At 32.5% G+C, this 18,973-nt stretch overlaps 1 protein-coding gene across 1 annotated transcript in view; it reads right to left on the minus strand.

Moving 5' to 3' along the window:
- Positions 1–5,210: 5,210 nt before the first annotated feature.
- The window catches only part of LOC129805339 (probable G-protein coupled receptor CG31760), a 39,444-nt gene continuing 25,681 nt past the window's right edge, over positions 5,211–18,973 (minus strand). The window contains exons 4-10 of the mRNA XM_055853191.1: positions 15,594–15,792; positions 14,960–15,266; positions 11,901–12,269; positions 11,302–11,834; positions 9,178–9,427; positions 8,751–8,998; positions 5,211–5,966 (exon numbers count right to left, since the gene is read on the minus strand). Coding sequence (XP_055709166.1) covers positions 5,906–5,966; positions 8,751–8,998; positions 9,178–9,427; positions 11,302–11,834; positions 11,901–12,269; positions 14,960–15,266; positions 15,594–15,792 — 1,967 coding nt within the window. The 3' untranslated portion in view covers positions 5,211–5,905. The remainder of the gene's footprint in view (positions 5,967–8,750; positions 8,999–9,177; positions 9,428–11,301; positions 11,835–11,900; positions 12,270–14,959; positions 15,267–15,593; positions 15,793–18,973) is intronic.

Consider the following 18,973-nt stretch of genomic DNA (forward strand, 5'->3'; position numbering starts at 1 on the left):
GAATGCCTAAAATCCTATGATCATTGGAGCGTGATTCGCATAATTTCTAAAATTTCCAACCTATTTCTCCTGGTATGAAAACGATCCATGATTTTCGTGAAGGCACCATCTAAAAGTGAAAATTTCGGTGCTGGTACACCAAATTTCTAATCAATTTGTCCTCCATCTGTCGTCACTTTGAGAATGATAAATGGAACCTCACGCTGTATTGTGTTAAGGATTTTGCGTGAGAATTGCGAATAAAAGGACACGGCTGTTCCATTGATTAAACTTTCCTGGGCAATCACTTTAATTCCAATGGCTGATCATAAGAAATATATCATCAGAGAATATCATCCAATTTACCACCATCCACTCTTCATGGAGCCAACTCCAGACAATATGATTTATTGAATTGAACACCCACGCGCACCATACTCTCACATCCAATGACTTAGCGACTTTTGGGTGCAGGAATTGGAGCACCCTTGCGAAGAATCAAATCACAAAAGTTATTCTTTCAATTTCCTACGTGAAAATCTACCTTGTAACTCTCAAGATTTATCCAACTGCCAACTAAAATATAAAAGTTTTACTCTGCCCTAGCATTTTTTCTTTTCGTCTTATCCAATTGTTTTTAGGATGTTACAATTCAAAGATAATACTCACAGAGTGGCAATGGAAGTATTGGATGTCAGAATAGTTTATTAATTGACTTCTACGTGAGAGTAATCTTAATCACATCTGCTAAATATTTCGTGTTCTATCCACTTTTCCATTTAATTTCTATGAACATATAGTTTAATACCCTAAAAGGAACTGTCTGAATTGATATTTGTATAAGCATAACCAACGACACCGCACGCCTCAAACTCTGATGCAAAATATGCGTTTTACACCATGAATCATGAAACCGCTCGCAAATGATCAGCTGGATGATACAATTGTGTTTATTGAGTGTATATCGTTGTGGAATTCCTAAAACATATCAGCCCATATATCCCAAAATGCGAGATTGTTGACAATAATATTTTCTGATTGTTCCCAAATTGTGAGAATTTCGAGAAAATTTACCAACACAAATATTTTACAACTCTCAATTTAGCTGGAACACACACATATGATGCCGCCTGGTAAAAGACAAAAGTATAAATCACATGTAGAATGTATATAATTCCAGTTTCAGAATCAAAAGAAAAGTTCGACGGGGAATAATACGAAATAGAGTTACATTAATTAATATGAGTCTTCTATATTTTGCCTAGAGTTATCATCATTATGAGTTTATCTCTGTGGTTTTAAACTGTACATTTCTGCTGGGAGAAAATTCAAACTTTACAACAATAAGTTGCTCTATATTAGTTTTATCTTATGTCTCGAGACATATTCAACACATTTATGTAAATTTATCATTTAATAAATCCTTAATTCTATACGTAAAACTTTTTCCATCCCCTATTTCTCATGTCAAATACAACAATTATTATTATTTAAGAAAGTCTCTGACTTTAATAACTATCTTTTAGTTAGAATTTATTACTTTTAGACATATGAAATGTGATGATGTTGAGAAAATGTTATACAAATCTTCTTGAAATAAGGAGTTAAGTGGAAAAGTTTGATTTACAAAAAAAATCCACCTGCGAGTTTTCATCAGAGCAACAAAAAAATCAGTTTAGTTTATAAATTGTCTCTCTCACTCTAAACACCTCACAAAAACGCAGCTTTTGTAGTGGATGAGCTCGTATTGGGGGAGTGTTTTGGTAGGATTTACCCCATTATTGTGTCAAATGGAGGTGGTTTGCTGAATGGCAAATCCAGAGAAGCAGTAAACACCAATGTTTCAGACTTGTCGGATTGTCTGATATACGATTTCCTATAAAAAACGCTCTTTGAAATCTCTCCAGTACAAATTGAGTGACTGTTGTATATTTAACGAGATGGCAAAACATTTAGGTTTTGCGAAGTGTTTGAAATTGTGACCTAAAAATGCTTATAATTTTGACATAAAGGCTCCGGCACACCTTTTAGATCAATAAAAATTCATGAAGTCGAAATTCGAATCCCTGTCTTTCTCATACGCTTTGTATATATCTATTTCATTATTTTGTACTCTTCTTCTTCTTTTAAACATCACAGCAAATTCAATTTAGCTCAATCGAATTTGGAGTGAGAAAGAATGGGAAAGACATATGTAAAGCATGTGAGAAAGAAAGGGATGTGAATTTTGATTTCATGAAATTTTTCTGATCTAAAAGGTGTGGCGGAGCCATAAGGAATAGTTTAATATCAGGCAAAAATTTGGGTAAAATGATAAGCAAAAACTATAATTTGGAAATCGAATTTTTTCAGTCGAAGATTCAAATTTTAACAATAAAACAATTATCAAAAATCAATTTCGACCAGTAAAAAATCGAATATGGTCTAGTGCTCCCGTTACATCTTTTTGACCAGGAAAATATGAAATCGTTCCTTTCTTCCCTAAATTTGTTCTATTATAATATCCACTCCACTCTATCATATTAACAATGAATTAAATTAAATTAAATTTATTGCGATGCTCAAAAAAAAAGAAGAAAACAGCGAAAGAGTGAGGCAGACATATACAAAACGGTTCAGGAAACAAAAGACGTGAATTTTGATTTCATTGGATTTTCCTGATCTTAATGGCTTAGGCATACATTTTAATTTAGGAAAATTTCATAAAGTGAAAATTCACATTCCTTTCTGTCTTGAAACCTTTGCATATGTCTATCCTACTCTTTAGCACTCTTTTTCTGAACATCACACCAAATTAAATTTAGTTCAGTCTAATTTTGAGACCGAAAGAGTGGGATTGACTTATGCAAATAGTTTGAGAGAGAAAGGAATGCGAATTTTGATTTCATGAAATTATACCGAGCTAAATAGTGTGCCGAAGGCATAAGCCATAAAAGTCAATCTGGATTAATACAAAAATCAACTTGAATCTGTAAAAAATCAATTTTGGCAAATAATGGAATGAAATATACAAAAAAAACATTAGTCAAGTAAGGTAAATGTACCAAACTTTGGCCAGCTTCAAATTTCGGCTACTTTGAGTGTAACTTCGGCCAAGCAAGTATATAAATTAATTATTATGGATTAAATATTAGAATAGTCAGTGGAATTTTACTTCCTTTCAAATATTTATTCTTTTTAGAATACATTTTCACGAAAATCGTTAAAATTTGAGAACAATTCGAAATATAATAAAATCGTGTTATAAATTTGTTATAATTAAACCAAATATTAAACTCGTCCCGTATTTAAATTTCCATCCGTTGTTCTACACAAGGTGGTCACAAATGAGCTGAACGAAATTACACACAAAATGGCCGGAATATTATACAGAGAAATGTCTATATTATTACTCATTCTTCAACATTTTAGGTATTGTTTTAAAGAAAACAAAGATGATAAAACTACTTTACAAACAAGACCTCTGAAAAAGAAGAAATAAGAAAATTCAGTATGTATTAAAATATTAAATTTCAAACCTAGGACTTCGGTACTTGCAACTATGCCGAAATTTGGCACACTTGCCCTACAATTGTCATCTGAGATGGTATAGTAGAGATAATAAAATACACTTTATCTCTCCTTTGCCAAACCTTTCATGACTTTTCAGTACTTTTAAGGTTATAAATTCACAAATGATGGTCAAAGAGATTTTTTAATGTCTGTTTTTACCAAAACACTCCTGATTCTGTTGCAGCCCCAAATTAATTGTTTAGCAATATACATATATAGCTCATAACTGATGAAAAATCACCCATAATCAATTTTTCTATTTGAGCCCAGACAACCTAATTCCCTAGACACACTTACGACTTAAGCTGAGAGACCGCTTAACGTAATTATAATCAAAATAATGATAAGATTACATTTCCATCAGTTTCTAACTAATCCGGCTAATCTGTCTCCCGGTTTAAGCCGAGAAATTGCATAGTTAGTAGGAAACTGATAGGAATTTAGTCAAATCATTATTTTAATTATTGTTACGTTAAGCCGTCCCTCAGCTTAAGGCGTAAGTGTGTCTAGGGTATAAAGGTTAGAAAGCAGACGCCAATGAGTTTACATCACAAAAAAGAACCTTTAGGAGATATCTTATAAGACTCATCAGTTTATAGCACATTGGGTGTATTTAAAAAGAACCCTGCTTCCATGAGTTTTATGAGCTAAGAACAGGTGAATTTCAAACCACAGTGCTATGCAATGACGAGTCTCGTAAAATATTTTAGAGTGGTTCGTTCCGAGGATTAAATCTCCATATTAACTGTGATAAACTTCCCAAAGGCTAAAATAAAAGTCAAGCAGAACAAAAAAAATCTGAATTGTGAATTAAATGTGCAGAGCATACAAAAGTATACTTCACATTCTGGATCAATATAAATTATTGCAATATGTTGTTGATATTGATATTATCGATATTATGCCCAACGCACAATAACTTTTGTTTTGTAAACATATTTTTGACATTTCAATGAGAGTGAATGAAACAGAAATCTAGTTATCTCGTTTTCTCTCATAGGAAATTTCGAAAACATATTTACAAACAAAAGTTATTGTGCGTTGGGCATTATAGTTGCAAAATAAAATATCTGAAATAACACGGGTTAGAGTGAGAGAGCGTAAATTAAAAATAATATTAAGATTTCTTTTTAATTTTGTTATTTTAATTTTCTGCTATGTTTAATTTTGATTTTAATTACTTTTGTAACAATTTCGACATGAAAAAGCTTATTTTACTAAATCCCTTTTGAAAAACTAAAAGAAAAGGTAATTGTTGTGGGACCTGAACCTAGGTTTTTCAAATAAAAGATCTACTTGATGAAAAAAAAACTTCTGTGCTCAGATCCATGCTTAAACAAACTTTAAAACATTGTAATTTTTTTTGATTTTCTTTTACCTATTTTTTATATTTTTGACATGTATTGTCCTGTTTGTAAATAATTTTCTGATAAATGTGTTTTCAGTTTCCAATGTGAAATGCCCATAAAATTGATATTCTAAATTATTCCTTGTAATTTAAAAAAAAAACTACTTTAATTTTATCTGTTGAATGACCTGCAAAATTTTTTATAACAGGAAGAAAAATTGTATATTACTATTCTTTTTCTTTAAAATTTTTCTTTCCAGTTTTCTAAATTGCTTCCTATTCACTTAGTTAATTCTTTCATTTAATGCCTTTTTTCTATATTTTCCATGAGTTTTCTCTAGTGATTTTTTAACATTCTCGTCTGTGTTGAAATGGTTCAGCAATTTAAGTCATTCCCGAAGTGAACAGAATTACTCGATGATGGTGATAAAATATAATGTTTTCTTGGTGTTTTATCACCCGTTTTAATAGATGAAAAGGCCATTTAATGGCAACACAGTGGCTGAAAATATTTTTATTCTTATCTAACTTTTCTTTTCTCACCATAAAGAACATGTAGAAGTTCACGTGAATCCGTAAGGGATAAGCATTTCATTATGTAAAATGACAACCAGCTTATTCACTATGTTTATGTACAAGGAATTGTTGTTCTCATCCTATTTTGCCCCATTTTGAGACTTATTTCTTACTCATGCATTCTCTCGTGGTGGTCATTCACATTCAATACATCCCTAGAGAAATGAAGCTTTGAATAACCAAAGAAAAAAAAACGATTCTAATCCATTCTTATATGGAAATCTTATACATCAACACATATAGAAGTATCTTTTCTTTGTTAGTCTGGTTATAATAAAAAGAGTTTATGAGCAATATTATACTTGTTCAATTTGTTTGAGCTGTAGAATACTGTTGATTTTGGCGCTCTTACACGTAAATAGGGATTCGAATATCGAATGTCTTACTTGGGGAATTACTGGTTGTGGAACTGGAAGCCAACGAGCAGTTCTGACCACTTCGGAGTCCATGTCAAACACGTTCGCTAATATTCAACTGACCACTTGTTGCATGCGATGGAGCCGCCGGGTAGCTAAAAACAAATAAATATTTCAAACACTAATATTTTCTTTTCACACCTCATTACTTAACTAAGCATAGAATTGTAGTATACATGCATAATTGTATTATTTGTAACATAAATCTGAGTGAATATCACCTTGAACACTATGGGAATTAATAGAATATATCATCCCTTGGATTATCAATTGCGATAAATCCATTTCCTTTGTATTAGATACAAAGCAAATGAAGTTGTTACAGTTGCTGATCGAATTTACGATTTTTCACAAACTAATAATAATTACATATGTCACAATTGTAAAGTAGGTATATTTAAAATTCAGTACAATTGGGAACTACAACACTAATATTATCAAGTTAATATTATCATAAATTTCACAGAGAACTTTGCCAATTCATTATAATTTATTGAACGAATATAATTCTCAATTACGAAATTTAATTTAAATTCAGCAGAAACCAAATTAATGTCTGAGTTCATTTATTATATAGGATAAGTGTGCCAAATTTCGGCATAGTTGCATGCAAGCGCCATAGTCTCAAGTTTGAAATTAATTAATTAATTAATTAAATTGAATGTTTTATTCCTTCTTCTTAAGAAGTGCTTCTTGGAACCTTGTAGACAGTTTATTGTCTTCATTTCTCCAAAATCATTCTTAAAACATTTTAAAATGAATAAAAATGTACACATAGCCTTGGTGGCCGAAATAGGCCACCAAGGCTATAATTCTCATAGTTCTTTGCCCTTCTGGAATTCTTCAAATGTCTTTTTTACATCATCTTGTTTGTCAAAGTTACATTTTTTTGTTATTTTTTTGCATTGTATATATAATCTCTAGACTATGCACAAACTAAAAATTCATGGAAATTCGTGGAACAATAATGGTGACCGGAATTGCAAGCTGGCCGGAATTTGGTACACTTACCCTAGCTTGTGGAATTTTGACCTCTTGTAATTCAATTTTCAGCCACTCTAAAGGAATTACAATTGCTCTTGGTGATTTTAAATTGCACTCATTGCAATTTAATATAATGCTATAAATTTTTGAGCATTTTAGGGAAAGTAATTTTCTTATAATTGTTCTTTTTTTTTGTTTAATCAATTTGAACGGATTTATTCACTTAAAAGATTGCGCAAAATGTCTTCGGTACTTAACCGGTTCATTTCCAATTAGTTTAAGTTCTTTTACCCAGAAGCAACATTAATTGAGGACACGGTGAATTTCGATCAAAAGAGGTAACTTTAAATTGTAAGGATTAGGTAAGGTTTGTCAGACAAATGATTGGACACCCAACTGCAAACAATATTTAGTCGCATATCCTTGAAATCCGACAATACAATTTTGCCCATAAGTGTCTTATTTTCTGTGAAATCTTTTCTGTTGTACAGTCAATTTGCTATTCGGGAGCATATTGCGAAAAACTGATTCGGCAATGTAAGCTAACCAAAATTTTCCTAAATTCCGATTAATCGTCTCTCTCAGCGTATAATCCGGAAGTACAAGATGCCGTTAGGATTATCAAACTCTGATATTTCCCAGAATATTTCTTCCCTTTGTTTAGCCCCCATAAACCCTTTCTCGGGAGCCTAACTTTACCAGATTTTTATAATTATTTTCATTTTTCCTTGTTCCAGGCACATCTGAAATTACAGCAGTGGGATTCGAAAAGTACATCCGGCATCAGTTGAAACTAGTCAGATGTCCAGAAATAGAAACGTCTTATGTTTTTTTCGAGAAATCAAACAAATATGAGGACCAAAAAATATTTTATGACCACTTAAAATATACTTAGGGTAAGTGTGCCAAATTGCGGCCAGCTTGCAATTCCGGCCACCTTTTTTATTCCTCGAATTTCCATGAAGTTTCAATTTTTATGTACACTAGAGATTATACAATGCAAAAGAAAAACAGAAAATGTAATTTCGACAAACGAGATGACGTGAAACAGACATTGGAATAAATCCCTATGGGCACAGAACTATGGGAATAAAGATGGCCGAAATAGGCCACCGATGCTCTGTCTACATTTTTATTAATTTTAAAATGTATTAAGATTGATTTTAGAGAAAATTAAGACAATAAATTGTCAACAAGTTTCCAAGCAATACTCCTTAAGAAAAAGAAATTTGGCACACTTACCCAAATTCTTAATTAATCACTAAAAAGAAAAAAACCTATCACGTACTTAATACAAATTACTTGAAAGACTTTGACAAAGATACTTAAAATTAAGTACTTTTGTTAAGACTGAGGCACGCCATTTTATTTTCGTTGCTCGCCACAAAGCCCTGGCGGCATTTTTTAAGTAGCTAGATGTTCCATAATTACTTAAAATTAGGTCATTGAGTTAATTACTTATTAAGTGCTTAATATGTACTTAATCTGTTAACCGGGCGTTTATAGATAAAAAAACAACTCAAAATCTTCAAATTGTACGATGTAGCAAAAACACCAAATTGTACAGCTTTTCCGGAGATGTACATGTGAAAAATGTTATCTAATTGATAATGTATAATAATTATGACATTATGACAACTTAAGTCAATTTTTTTGAGAATTTCTTTTTGATACAACTTTATGGATAAAATGTTCCTAAAAGCTTGATAGCTTGATATATTTATACAACTAAAAATACCAGAAATATCAATGCCTCAACTTTTGTAATCTTTCTTGAGTATCTCTTATTCCTGGTCTGTCTTATGTAATTAATTAATATACAAAAGAAATGTGTCAAAGTTTGTCCACATGTAACTTTTGTGGCCTAGTAATATTGGATAATTGACTGGACTCACCCAATTGAATTGGTACCAATGCTGTTTGATCCACTATGTCCATCATCACTAATGGTGGCATTATTGACATGTGCAGTCATTTGCTTAATAGATTGACTCTGACTACTTGACGCTTTGCACAATGGACTTTGCAGACTGGATGTGAGTGTGAAGTATCCTCCGGGCTTGGGTTTGAGGTGTCTATTATTCATCTCCATATTCACAATTCGCATAAATTCAATCTGGGCAGCAAGTTTCTGTACTTCCTCCTGGGCATGGGAAAAGGTTAAATGGGAAAGTCAATTAAGGGCAAAAAGTTCGGCAAAATGTTATAGTCCTCTTATAAGATATTCTCAGTCTATTCTCAGACTGATTTGAACTCATAAACTTAAACAAAAACCCATAAAAATCATTACGAGACATTTTTGAAGAACTTATAAGAATTTACCTTGAGTTCCTCATTCTCCTGATACAAGTCTGGAGAGTCCTCAGGCACGAGGCCAATGCCATTGAGGGAGAAGGATGCTGTGACACCACGTACACGTGCCTTATTGTCCCACTGGTCCCCCTGACCCCGTAACACCCTCACAACTTTGGGTCCAAACACAAGGGCTACGGTCACTGATGTCGACAGTTGGGTGCGTATGAATCCCAATAGATACTTTATATCCGGTCCCGCTTGGGGAAATATGAACAAGCTGTAAACACACACAATTTACGCATTATTGAGAATTTCAGTTGTCTAGAGATTGGAATTTATAACGTGCAATGCACAGAGTGTTGAAGGAATTTTCCAATTTATCTTTCACCAAACATGCTCAATGTGGCATTTATAGTTTCAGGGGAGAAAAGAGGGAGAGAATGTGATTTTCCCGTAAACGTTTATTTCCACTTTTACAATTTAATTATTCGAATTAGTGACGGTAAATTACTCGCAATCAAATAAACTTTTGATCGATTCGGAAAGTCAACCAAAGAGAGAATTTGAAAAATAGCTATTTTCAAAGGTAAGCAATTTAGCTAAAAGTACTAAAGTTTAATGGATGTAAAATAAAAAAATAAGGGAAAGTTGTGAGAAAGAATTCCAATAATGATTTTTTCCGAATATACGGAATAATACGGTTAAAAATTAATTTAAAATATATAATAAATACGCCGAAAATTTGCGAAAACTAAAAACATTAAAATCAATGAATGAACAGAAGCACATTAATATCCCAATATTTTTTTATGAAAATTGAACTTATATGTATTTCAATCTACGCGAAATCTTTATGAGTTGTGTTGTTCAAAAATGTTTTTAATTTAGTTTATAACTCGCACTTCCAGTATAATAAACTTTGATGTTTTTGTTTTTTCTCCTATTTGACCAAAATGTTAATTTGCAATGATCAAAAAAGTCTATTGGGTTACGATAAACCCAATCTGAAAAATTAAAGATGTTACTGTCTTTAGTCGAAATTTATAAATTAATCAAAAAGAAGATTCAAAAACAAAAATAGTTAAAAGTTAAAATTCTTGATAATTAAATTGTTTTATTAAATTTTCTAACTAATAAGACTAAATTTTAGCTTTTTGAAATATTGAGAAGTTTTCACGACCAAAGTATTTTGATGTTTTTTTTTTCAAAGGATTTGAATGTTTTTTTTTTTTGTTGGCAAAGACCTCATCAGGTTATAAAATATTCACTTAACGCAAGAGAGTCTGGTCTTATAATTCTAATTTTATTGAACCGATTTTATTTCGCAGGAAGGGTTTAACCCTTTAAGGACGAGAAGGTCTAAATTCGGGGGTCAGAAAAAATCACTCAAAAATTTCCTTTTGTATCACTAAATTATTTTTTTTTACTAACCAAATCTTTTGTTTTATTGATAAAAATATTTATAAAACTTATTGGAAAATTAAAGGGAAGTAATTTCTAGATGTAATTCAGCTTTAAGCACTTTCACATTTCTTTGTTCTATTGGTTCAACTTCGAAGAATCAGGATATGATAAATGTGTTCTTTTGATATATTCACATGAACACAAATCAAACCAAGAAGTTTCTTTATTCCCACTTCTACAAACTGCAGAAGTTTAAATTTTCTATAAGAAAGTTCAATAGCAACGTGAGAAATGAATTTCCCCGCAACTGATAAGACTGAAGTACAAATTATATATTTGTATGTTGGAAACTTTATTCAGCACAATCAAGAATTATTCAAAAGTTCTCAAAAGGAAATGCACAGTATAAATTGTGAAATGATGTCCTTGTGGTTGAGCAGTAAAAGTACAGCTTTATAAGGAATTCACAGTGAGATTGTATGGACTTGAGAGTGAATTAAGATTATTAGGATTGCAAAATACTTTAAAGTGAAACAAAATGATGAGAGAAATTTTGTCTTTTGAAGATTTTTTTTTTTGCAAAATTTCCATTTTAAATTTATTCATTTCTTGCTATTTATAGCACATATGGCTATTAAAAAGATTAAAAAATATTCGCTGTTCATTATAAAAGGTTTTCCCGAAGTTGAATTGTAAGAATATGATTGAGGATGTCGGTGTTGTAAATATAAAGGCAATTGAACTTACTGAAAAGCCACCATGGTGGTATTGACGAGGGCTATGTTATAGATGGCGTACGAAATGAGTCTTGCCTCGTTGTACATAGATTCAGCATGGCGAACATTGTAACAGACTCGAATACCCCAAGCCAGAAAGAGTACTTCCCCAATAGCTAGGCTATGGTCCCACCAGTTGTATGAGCACTGCTTGAACTTCAGTCCATACTGGTCGGTAATCTCTTCGGCTGTCGGTGGGGCAGACAGAGTCCAGGTACCCAAGTAGATCAACATCACAAGCAATATGGGTACCATCCACTGTAGTAGTTGCTTGTCCGTGAGCTTTACTTTGTGAGCGGACTTTACACGGTACGTTAGTGAAACACGCCAAGTTTTCATGAGCAGGGACGTATATGTAATGCAGAAGCCCATATGACGGGTCCATTTGGTAGCGATACAACTGCATGTGTCTAGAATTGGAAATATTGCGGCCATCTCGAGGTACATGAAGGAACATCCCAATAGTGTGATGGTTAAGAAAATCGGGCTAGCCACTTTGAAAACCTTATTTGAAATGGATTGATATTAGGATAAGGATAAATGTAAAGGACTTTAAATTTATACCAGTACCTTGACCTTTCTATGGCGGTACATGTAGAAGGCTAAAGAAATGGTGAATAGGGCGCAAAGGACAGAAACGCTTAGGAGTGTGATGCGGAAGACCCAGTTGTACGTGGCCAAGCATGGAGCAGGACCCAGACAATTGCCACAGCCGTCGGCACATTTGAGACATTGGAATTTATCCATATAAATGGTACTTTCATTATTCCAATACTCCTGATATGCCACCTCCATGACGGAACCATTGAAGCCAAAGGGATGCCGAGATGAGTAGAAACCCGGCTTACAGAGACACTGGTAATCCCCACGACGCCATCCCTCACCATTTCCATTATAACTGCCTTTTGACCTTCCTCCACCATAAAATCGATGATCACACTGCAGAAAACGACAAGTCTCACAAATTCTACTTTCAATAATAATCCAATTATATGACATCCAAAAAAATTGTAAATTTGATTTCTGTCCCAGATTCAAGATATCACCCCCAAATAAAAGAGTCATCAACTTCCGTAAATCGATTAAGAATTTAATATGCTATGTATAGAAGAACGTTTGAATAAAACTTTCTTTCTTAAAGGCGCTTAATTACCCTGTTGGGCAATTGAAAATCAATTAATGAATTTGATATTGTCATACGCTATCACTCTTCTTGTTCTTTTCTGTTATATGTACTTATTGTTTTGAAAACTCGATTTCCTCTTGTAGAATTTATTTTTCCATAAATTTTATGAAATTCAGCTAGCAATTACTTTGATTTATTTCATGCTGTCTTCCTACTTTATCAATTTCCAAACATGTTAAGTTCTATTATCTAATGATATTAGATATTAATTGTTATCTTCATCTTTAATTTGTTAAACTAATCCCTTATTAACGACAGGTGTTAATTTTAAAAAAAAATTAAATCAACCTGAAACATGGTAAGGTATCGAAAAAACAAAAAAACAAAAACAAATAAAGAAACTCTTGAAAGTCTCTTTGAAATTCAATTGATATTGATTTTTTAGATCTAAAAGAATGGTATTAGCCCCTCTTATTAGAGTAAAACCGAAAATTAAATTTCAGGAAGAGCTAGAGTAAGTGTGCCAAATTTCGGCATAGTTGCATGCAAGCGCCAAAGTCTCAAGTTTGAAATGTAATATTTTTAATACAAATTGCTTTTTTATTCCTTCTTCTTAAGGAGCGTTGCTTGGAATCTTCTAGACAGTTTATCGTCTTTATTTACTCTAAAATCATTCTTAATATATTCTAAAATGAATAAAAATGTAAACATAGCTTTGGTGCCCTATTTCGGCCACCTTCATTCTCATAGTTCCTTGCATTTAGGGAATTCTTCCAATGTCTCTTTCACGTCTTCTCATTTGTCAAAGCTACATTTTTTGTTATTCTTTTGCATTGTATAATCTCTAGCTCTAGAGTATGTAAAAACTTAAAATTTATTTAAATTCAAGGAACAAAGAAGGTGGCCGGAATTGCAAGCTGGTCGGGATTTGGCACACTTACCCTATATTGACGAACTAGAATTTATAATAAAAGTAATTCATTATTTTATCCAGCGACAATCATTTGATGGATAGAGAGAAGGAGCGAATAATGAAGGATAACTACGGTTGGACTAACTGATCAAGTGTCTTCGAGTTTTCGAATAAGGTTTTAATTAATAATCTCTCAATCAGGATCAAACCTGAGTATTTATTAAAAGATACAAGGCAAATTCAAAATGGGAGAAGTTTTCTGAAATAATCTTGGTGCATGTTATTGAATGGAGAGAAATGGTTGGTATAGTATTTAATCTGATTCAAATTTGTTGCTGGGTACATGGAATGGAAATGTGTTTCAAGTTTCAATTATTATTTGAACTTCTCTGTGGAGCAAAATCTCGTACAACGGAAGTTACAATATTATTTCAATACACTTTCTTGGATTTTCATAATATTATGCAGAGACTACAACTATTTTGTATTTAGAGGAGAACGAGGACATTTTACACATATTTAGGATATAAAGATTTTTTATCTCCGATTCTTTATAATATCATTTTCTGAAGTATATTTATTGTTATATATGCAACTATCTTCTTAGAAATTCTTAATCTGAAAAAAAAGTTTTGTTAAACGGACAAATGGATCTTGTTAAAATTCTGTCAAAAGGACGTTAACAATTTGACAAAACTTTTTCTCTCGTTTTATATAGAAAAACATTCATTTGACAAATTTCCAACAAGATACAGTTAGCCACCGATTTGACAAAATTTTTCCATATTCCGTATTAAAAACATCCTTTTAACAAAATTTTCTTGTTAATTTGACAAAACTTTTCTTCAGAGTAGGTAAGATTAAAAAAATTATTGCTCGAACTTTACAGAAACAAAAATATATCTATAAGTCTTGCTATAAGTAGGGAATGAGGAAATTTTAAGCATAAATGACTTTCGAAAATATATTTTTGGAAACTGAAGTGTATATACATACACTTTAGTCCAGGCAAACATTTCGTCTAAACATACTTATGACCGGAAAATTCGCCATTTTGACTTATTGAAGGTCAAAGATCAACCACTTTGGAAGGCTCATTTTTCAAATCGATTTGATTAAATTAGGATTTTTTGGAAAAGTATTGCGCTTAGTTGTGTCTTTGTATCTTTAATTTTTGAAAAAATAAACACTTCAGCTTTCAGAAACTGCCCCAAACTTATCTGTCTTGATTTTGAGATTTTTGAGTTTTTTTTTGTAATACTTTGAAAATCTGAATTTTTGAGATAATTGATATGACGCTACACTTTTTTCAATCCGTAAACCCCGTAAAGAAAATAACAGGCCAAACGGTAGAACCTAATTTGTAAAAGATTACTTTTGAAGAGGCAAAGTCATTTGAGAATATGTTGTTTTGGTACATGAGTTCGAATTTGCATTAGAACTTTTAATCTTTTTTGAATTATTTTGAAATTATATACATATTTTAGTTTTGCATCTAAAATTGACGTTATGTAACAGTCGTTACGCTTGAAACCCGCACTACCATACTGTAATTGAGAATCTGAAGCATTGCAAGTAAATTTATTTCACCTGCATTGTGGTTGGATGGCACTTGTGTGAACCCAGAAGGGCGTCGATTTCCATAGAGTTCTCTTCCTCATCATCTCCTGGACCACACTGATTCACGTGTAGATCCGAGACGTCTATATCTACACTGAGGAATCCCCGTACACCATGTCGACTAGTCGGTGGGATTGCAACACTGTACGAAAGCGTCCACCTTCGGTGGCTACACAGATAATAAGGGTAGGTCCACCAGCCTTTGAAAGATACACTGATGGGACTTGGTGAGAACTTAGGTGACCGTAGTCCTGGTGATGACATTTCATCCTCAAACCTGAGAATGAAAAAACAAACAGGATATATGAATAAATCCATTCACTTGTTGCTCCTCTTGCACGAAAACTCCCATTCACACTCTTCAAATTTCTCCTGGTTTTTTTTTCCAAGAGGAGTATGAGTTGGTGTCACGTGCGACATTGAGCTTGTATCGTGCTGAGTAAAGACTTTTCCCCAAAATGTCGTATATTCTGTGATATTAAGTAGAGCACGAACACAATTTCCAATTGAATAAGCCAATTTGGGGTGTCTAATCCTTCGGTGAACTCCCCAACCCAAACTCCTTCAAGAATTCTCGATGTGAAGCACAAAATTGTGGACTTACCAGGGATAATTCATATCTGGCTTCGAACCCACACTCAGACCCTCCTCTTCAACCCTATGTGGTCCACCGAGGCCACCTAACTGTTGGTTCCACCACACGGCAGTGATGATTGCTCCATTTGTGATGTTGAGCGCTAAAATTCGTGCTGAAGTCACGTGAATGTCGCTCAAGAGGCTTTTTGCGATAGCGTCTAAAAGACCTAAAATAAAAATTTAAAAATAATCCTTTGAAAATCTTCTTTTTCCTAAATACTTAATTATAAACTTGACAATATTTTTATGTAAAAAAAATTAAAGGTTTTATTTTTGCCACTCTTACAAAACCAAGTTGCAAAGAAAACCAACTTTATGAATGGTCGAACTTGCGATCCCGAATATAAAAGGGGTAGGGGAGACTGGGGCAAAATTTGTCAAAACGAAAATTTCAATATTCAATATTTTCTAAAATAAAAGAGACCTGAGACTTGAAATTTTTATTATAGATAGCCTTCATGAACCTTCTTAAACTTACAAAGTTTCAAGGGATTCGAGGAAGGATTATGTAAAATAAAAAATAATAAAATTTTGAGCCCTATTTTTGGAATATTTGGCTTACAGAAAATATCAATAAGGTAAGTGTGCCAAATTTCGGCATAGTTGCATGCAAGCGTCGAAGTCTCAAGGTTGAAATGTAATATTTGAAATACAAATTGATTTTATCTTATTCTTTCTTCTGAAAGAGTGTTGCTTGGAACCTTGTAAAGAGTTTACCGTCTTTATTTACTCTAAAATCATTCTTAATATATTCTAAAATGAATAAAAATGTAAACATAGCTTTGGTGCCCTATTTCGGCCACCTTCATTCTCATAGTTCCTTGCATTTAGGGAATTCTTCCAATGTCTCTTTCACGTCTTCTCGTTTGTCAAAGCTACATTTTTTGTTATTCTTTTGCATTGTATAATCTCTAGAGTACGTAAAATCTAAAAGTTCATGGATATTCGAAGAATAAAAAAGGTGGCCGAAATTGTAAGCTGGCTGTAATTTGGCACACTTACCCTACTGATTAGCTCAATTTAAGCACATTTCTCATTAAGATAGAGACAAATTGTCTTCGACAAAGTTGTAGAGGAATAAATTTCCTATAAAAATATGTCTATTTGATATTTTTAACGTTTGCGAGAGGAAAACGTCACAAATTATCCGAAGACTGACAAAATTTGCCCCAGCAATTTTGAGAATCTCCACAAAATCGAATTTTAGAAAATGATTCGAAAATCACATTTCTTTCGAGATAGAGGAAAATAGTCTTCTGCAAAGAGCAGTAAATTTGTCATAAGAATATGCTCATTATAAAACGTTTAAGTTTTCTTAGAGCTCGTGAAAGAATTAAATATGCGTTTTGACAAGTTTTGCCCCAGTCTCCCCTACTTCGTGTGAGAATTTCCATCAAGAGGTACAACAGTACACTTTTTACTCTTTTCATATAATTTAAAGGTAAAGGAACCTCTTTCCTTAACCAAATAGTAAAATTGTCTTCATTTTCAAAAGGTTATCGCTCCATTCTAGAAGTTTCACAAATTTTCAATCGTTCATGTAATGATACATAATTCAGTAGGTATATACTTTTAAAGTTAGAAAACAGCACTCTTCTAAATTGTAGAACCCAAATTTACAGATTATACATTCGAGTACCTGTATATAAATTTCCATTAATAAATTTTGCAGAATGTGAAAGGTCATACCAGCATTGTCAAAGTTCAATGAATTTGTCCCTTAAGAAGTTACTCAACAGCCATGATAGACGTTGCGAAATGTTTCAGAACAGCTTGTCAAAATATTTTTTCACTAAAAAAAATGTAGAAAAATGACTTGCAACAGCTCGAGGCAATTTCACAAAAAGTGAGGAAAAAGGAAAATGAGAAATTGTGGCTTTAATTGTGGAAATTCAAACAGGTGTTTTCTTAAACTCAAACCTCAAACTGCTTTATTTCCCTCGAGATACAATGTAGAAAATCGTGAAAGCATTTTTGCTGGAAATTGCCATCTCATTTAAATTTTTAATTTTATTTTAAATTGAAATAGACTTTTGTACAACTGGGAAAAGAAAAAAAAATGAAGAACCTGAAAAAGTTCCTTTGGGACTAAAAGAGAGAAATCTTCATCATTAAAATTTAATTCTGTTGACTTTTCTCTTGTCATTTTATCTGGCTTGAACTCCAACAAAAAAGAGCAATAATCTTATATTTTTCGATATCTCGAAATTTATGTCACCTCAAGAACATATGGCATTTTGCCATATGGAAATCTGTCATTTTGCTAAAATAACATAACTGTTTCGTGTTTTTCGTCCTTTTGAAACATGAACGACAAACGGTTAGATATAGCAACTACAACTATGCGACTCTTTCTGAGTTAGCTTAACTCATAAACAAGTTGACTAAACTTTGAAAAATAATCTCGTTACCATAATAAATTACTCATTATAGTTTTAGATCACTTTGTTATTCTAAGCTTTCTCTGTAATGGATTTCTGTAGACATTACTAAAAATCTATCAATAAAATCGAAAAGAAAATGAACTACATTTTTCACGTGTCCATGAGCAAGAAGAAGTGACAATAACAATTTATTGAGAGACAATCCACTTTTCTTTCATAATATTTCATATGACATCCTCAATGAAAGTATTTTAAGGGTTTTACCCACATCAATACTTTATGGGCTAAAAACGAAAAAGAAAAATACAGGAGATATTCTGTGGCAGGTGAAAATCTGAAGATTTGATTAAGGTCTGATACAGATGGAAAAAAGGTTTTCCTGTGGCAATGTTAAACAAGGAAGATAATATTTTTTGCACCTGAAAATATCGATAAAGGTATATTATATAGGCAATACCCTATAATATCTTATATCTGTGCTCAAAATATATCTTCTTCAAGAAAACTGAAGTTTAATTCAACAGCAGAAAAGACAGATAAAACTCCATTAGCAGTAAAAGTAATATAAATAGTTTTCTGGTCATTTAACTAGAAACAAGTATTTCTTAGGATTTAAGGTTAGAATAATCGTTCCGTATAATTTGTAAGATTAAAAATAAAATTAAAGATTATTACAGCTTGAATTCCCCAAAGAAAGCGCAACTCCTTATCTCATTTGGAGTCGTATTTTGGTAGAATTTTGGAAATCAGATGTTTCGAGTATTTTGACGTCACTTTATTTCTCCGTCCGTCTTTCCTGCCGTTATCACGTCTAGAGGTCAAACGTTCAAAGTAAAAGACTTGGAACCTTAGGGGGATCACCCATAAATTAATGCTGAGACCATTAACATGCCTCTCGTTTTCCCCTCATCCCTTATTTTTCCCTCCAAAATCATGTTTTCTCCGATTGCTCGAAAACGCGTAG

The sequence above is a fragment of the Phlebotomus papatasi genome, chromosome 3 (genome assembly GCF_024763615.1).
Source record: "Phlebotomus papatasi isolate M1 chromosome 3, Ppap_2.1, whole genome shotgun sequence".
Taxonomy (NCBI): Eukaryota; Metazoa; Arthropoda; class Insecta; order Diptera; family Psychodidae; genus Phlebotomus; species Phlebotomus papatasi.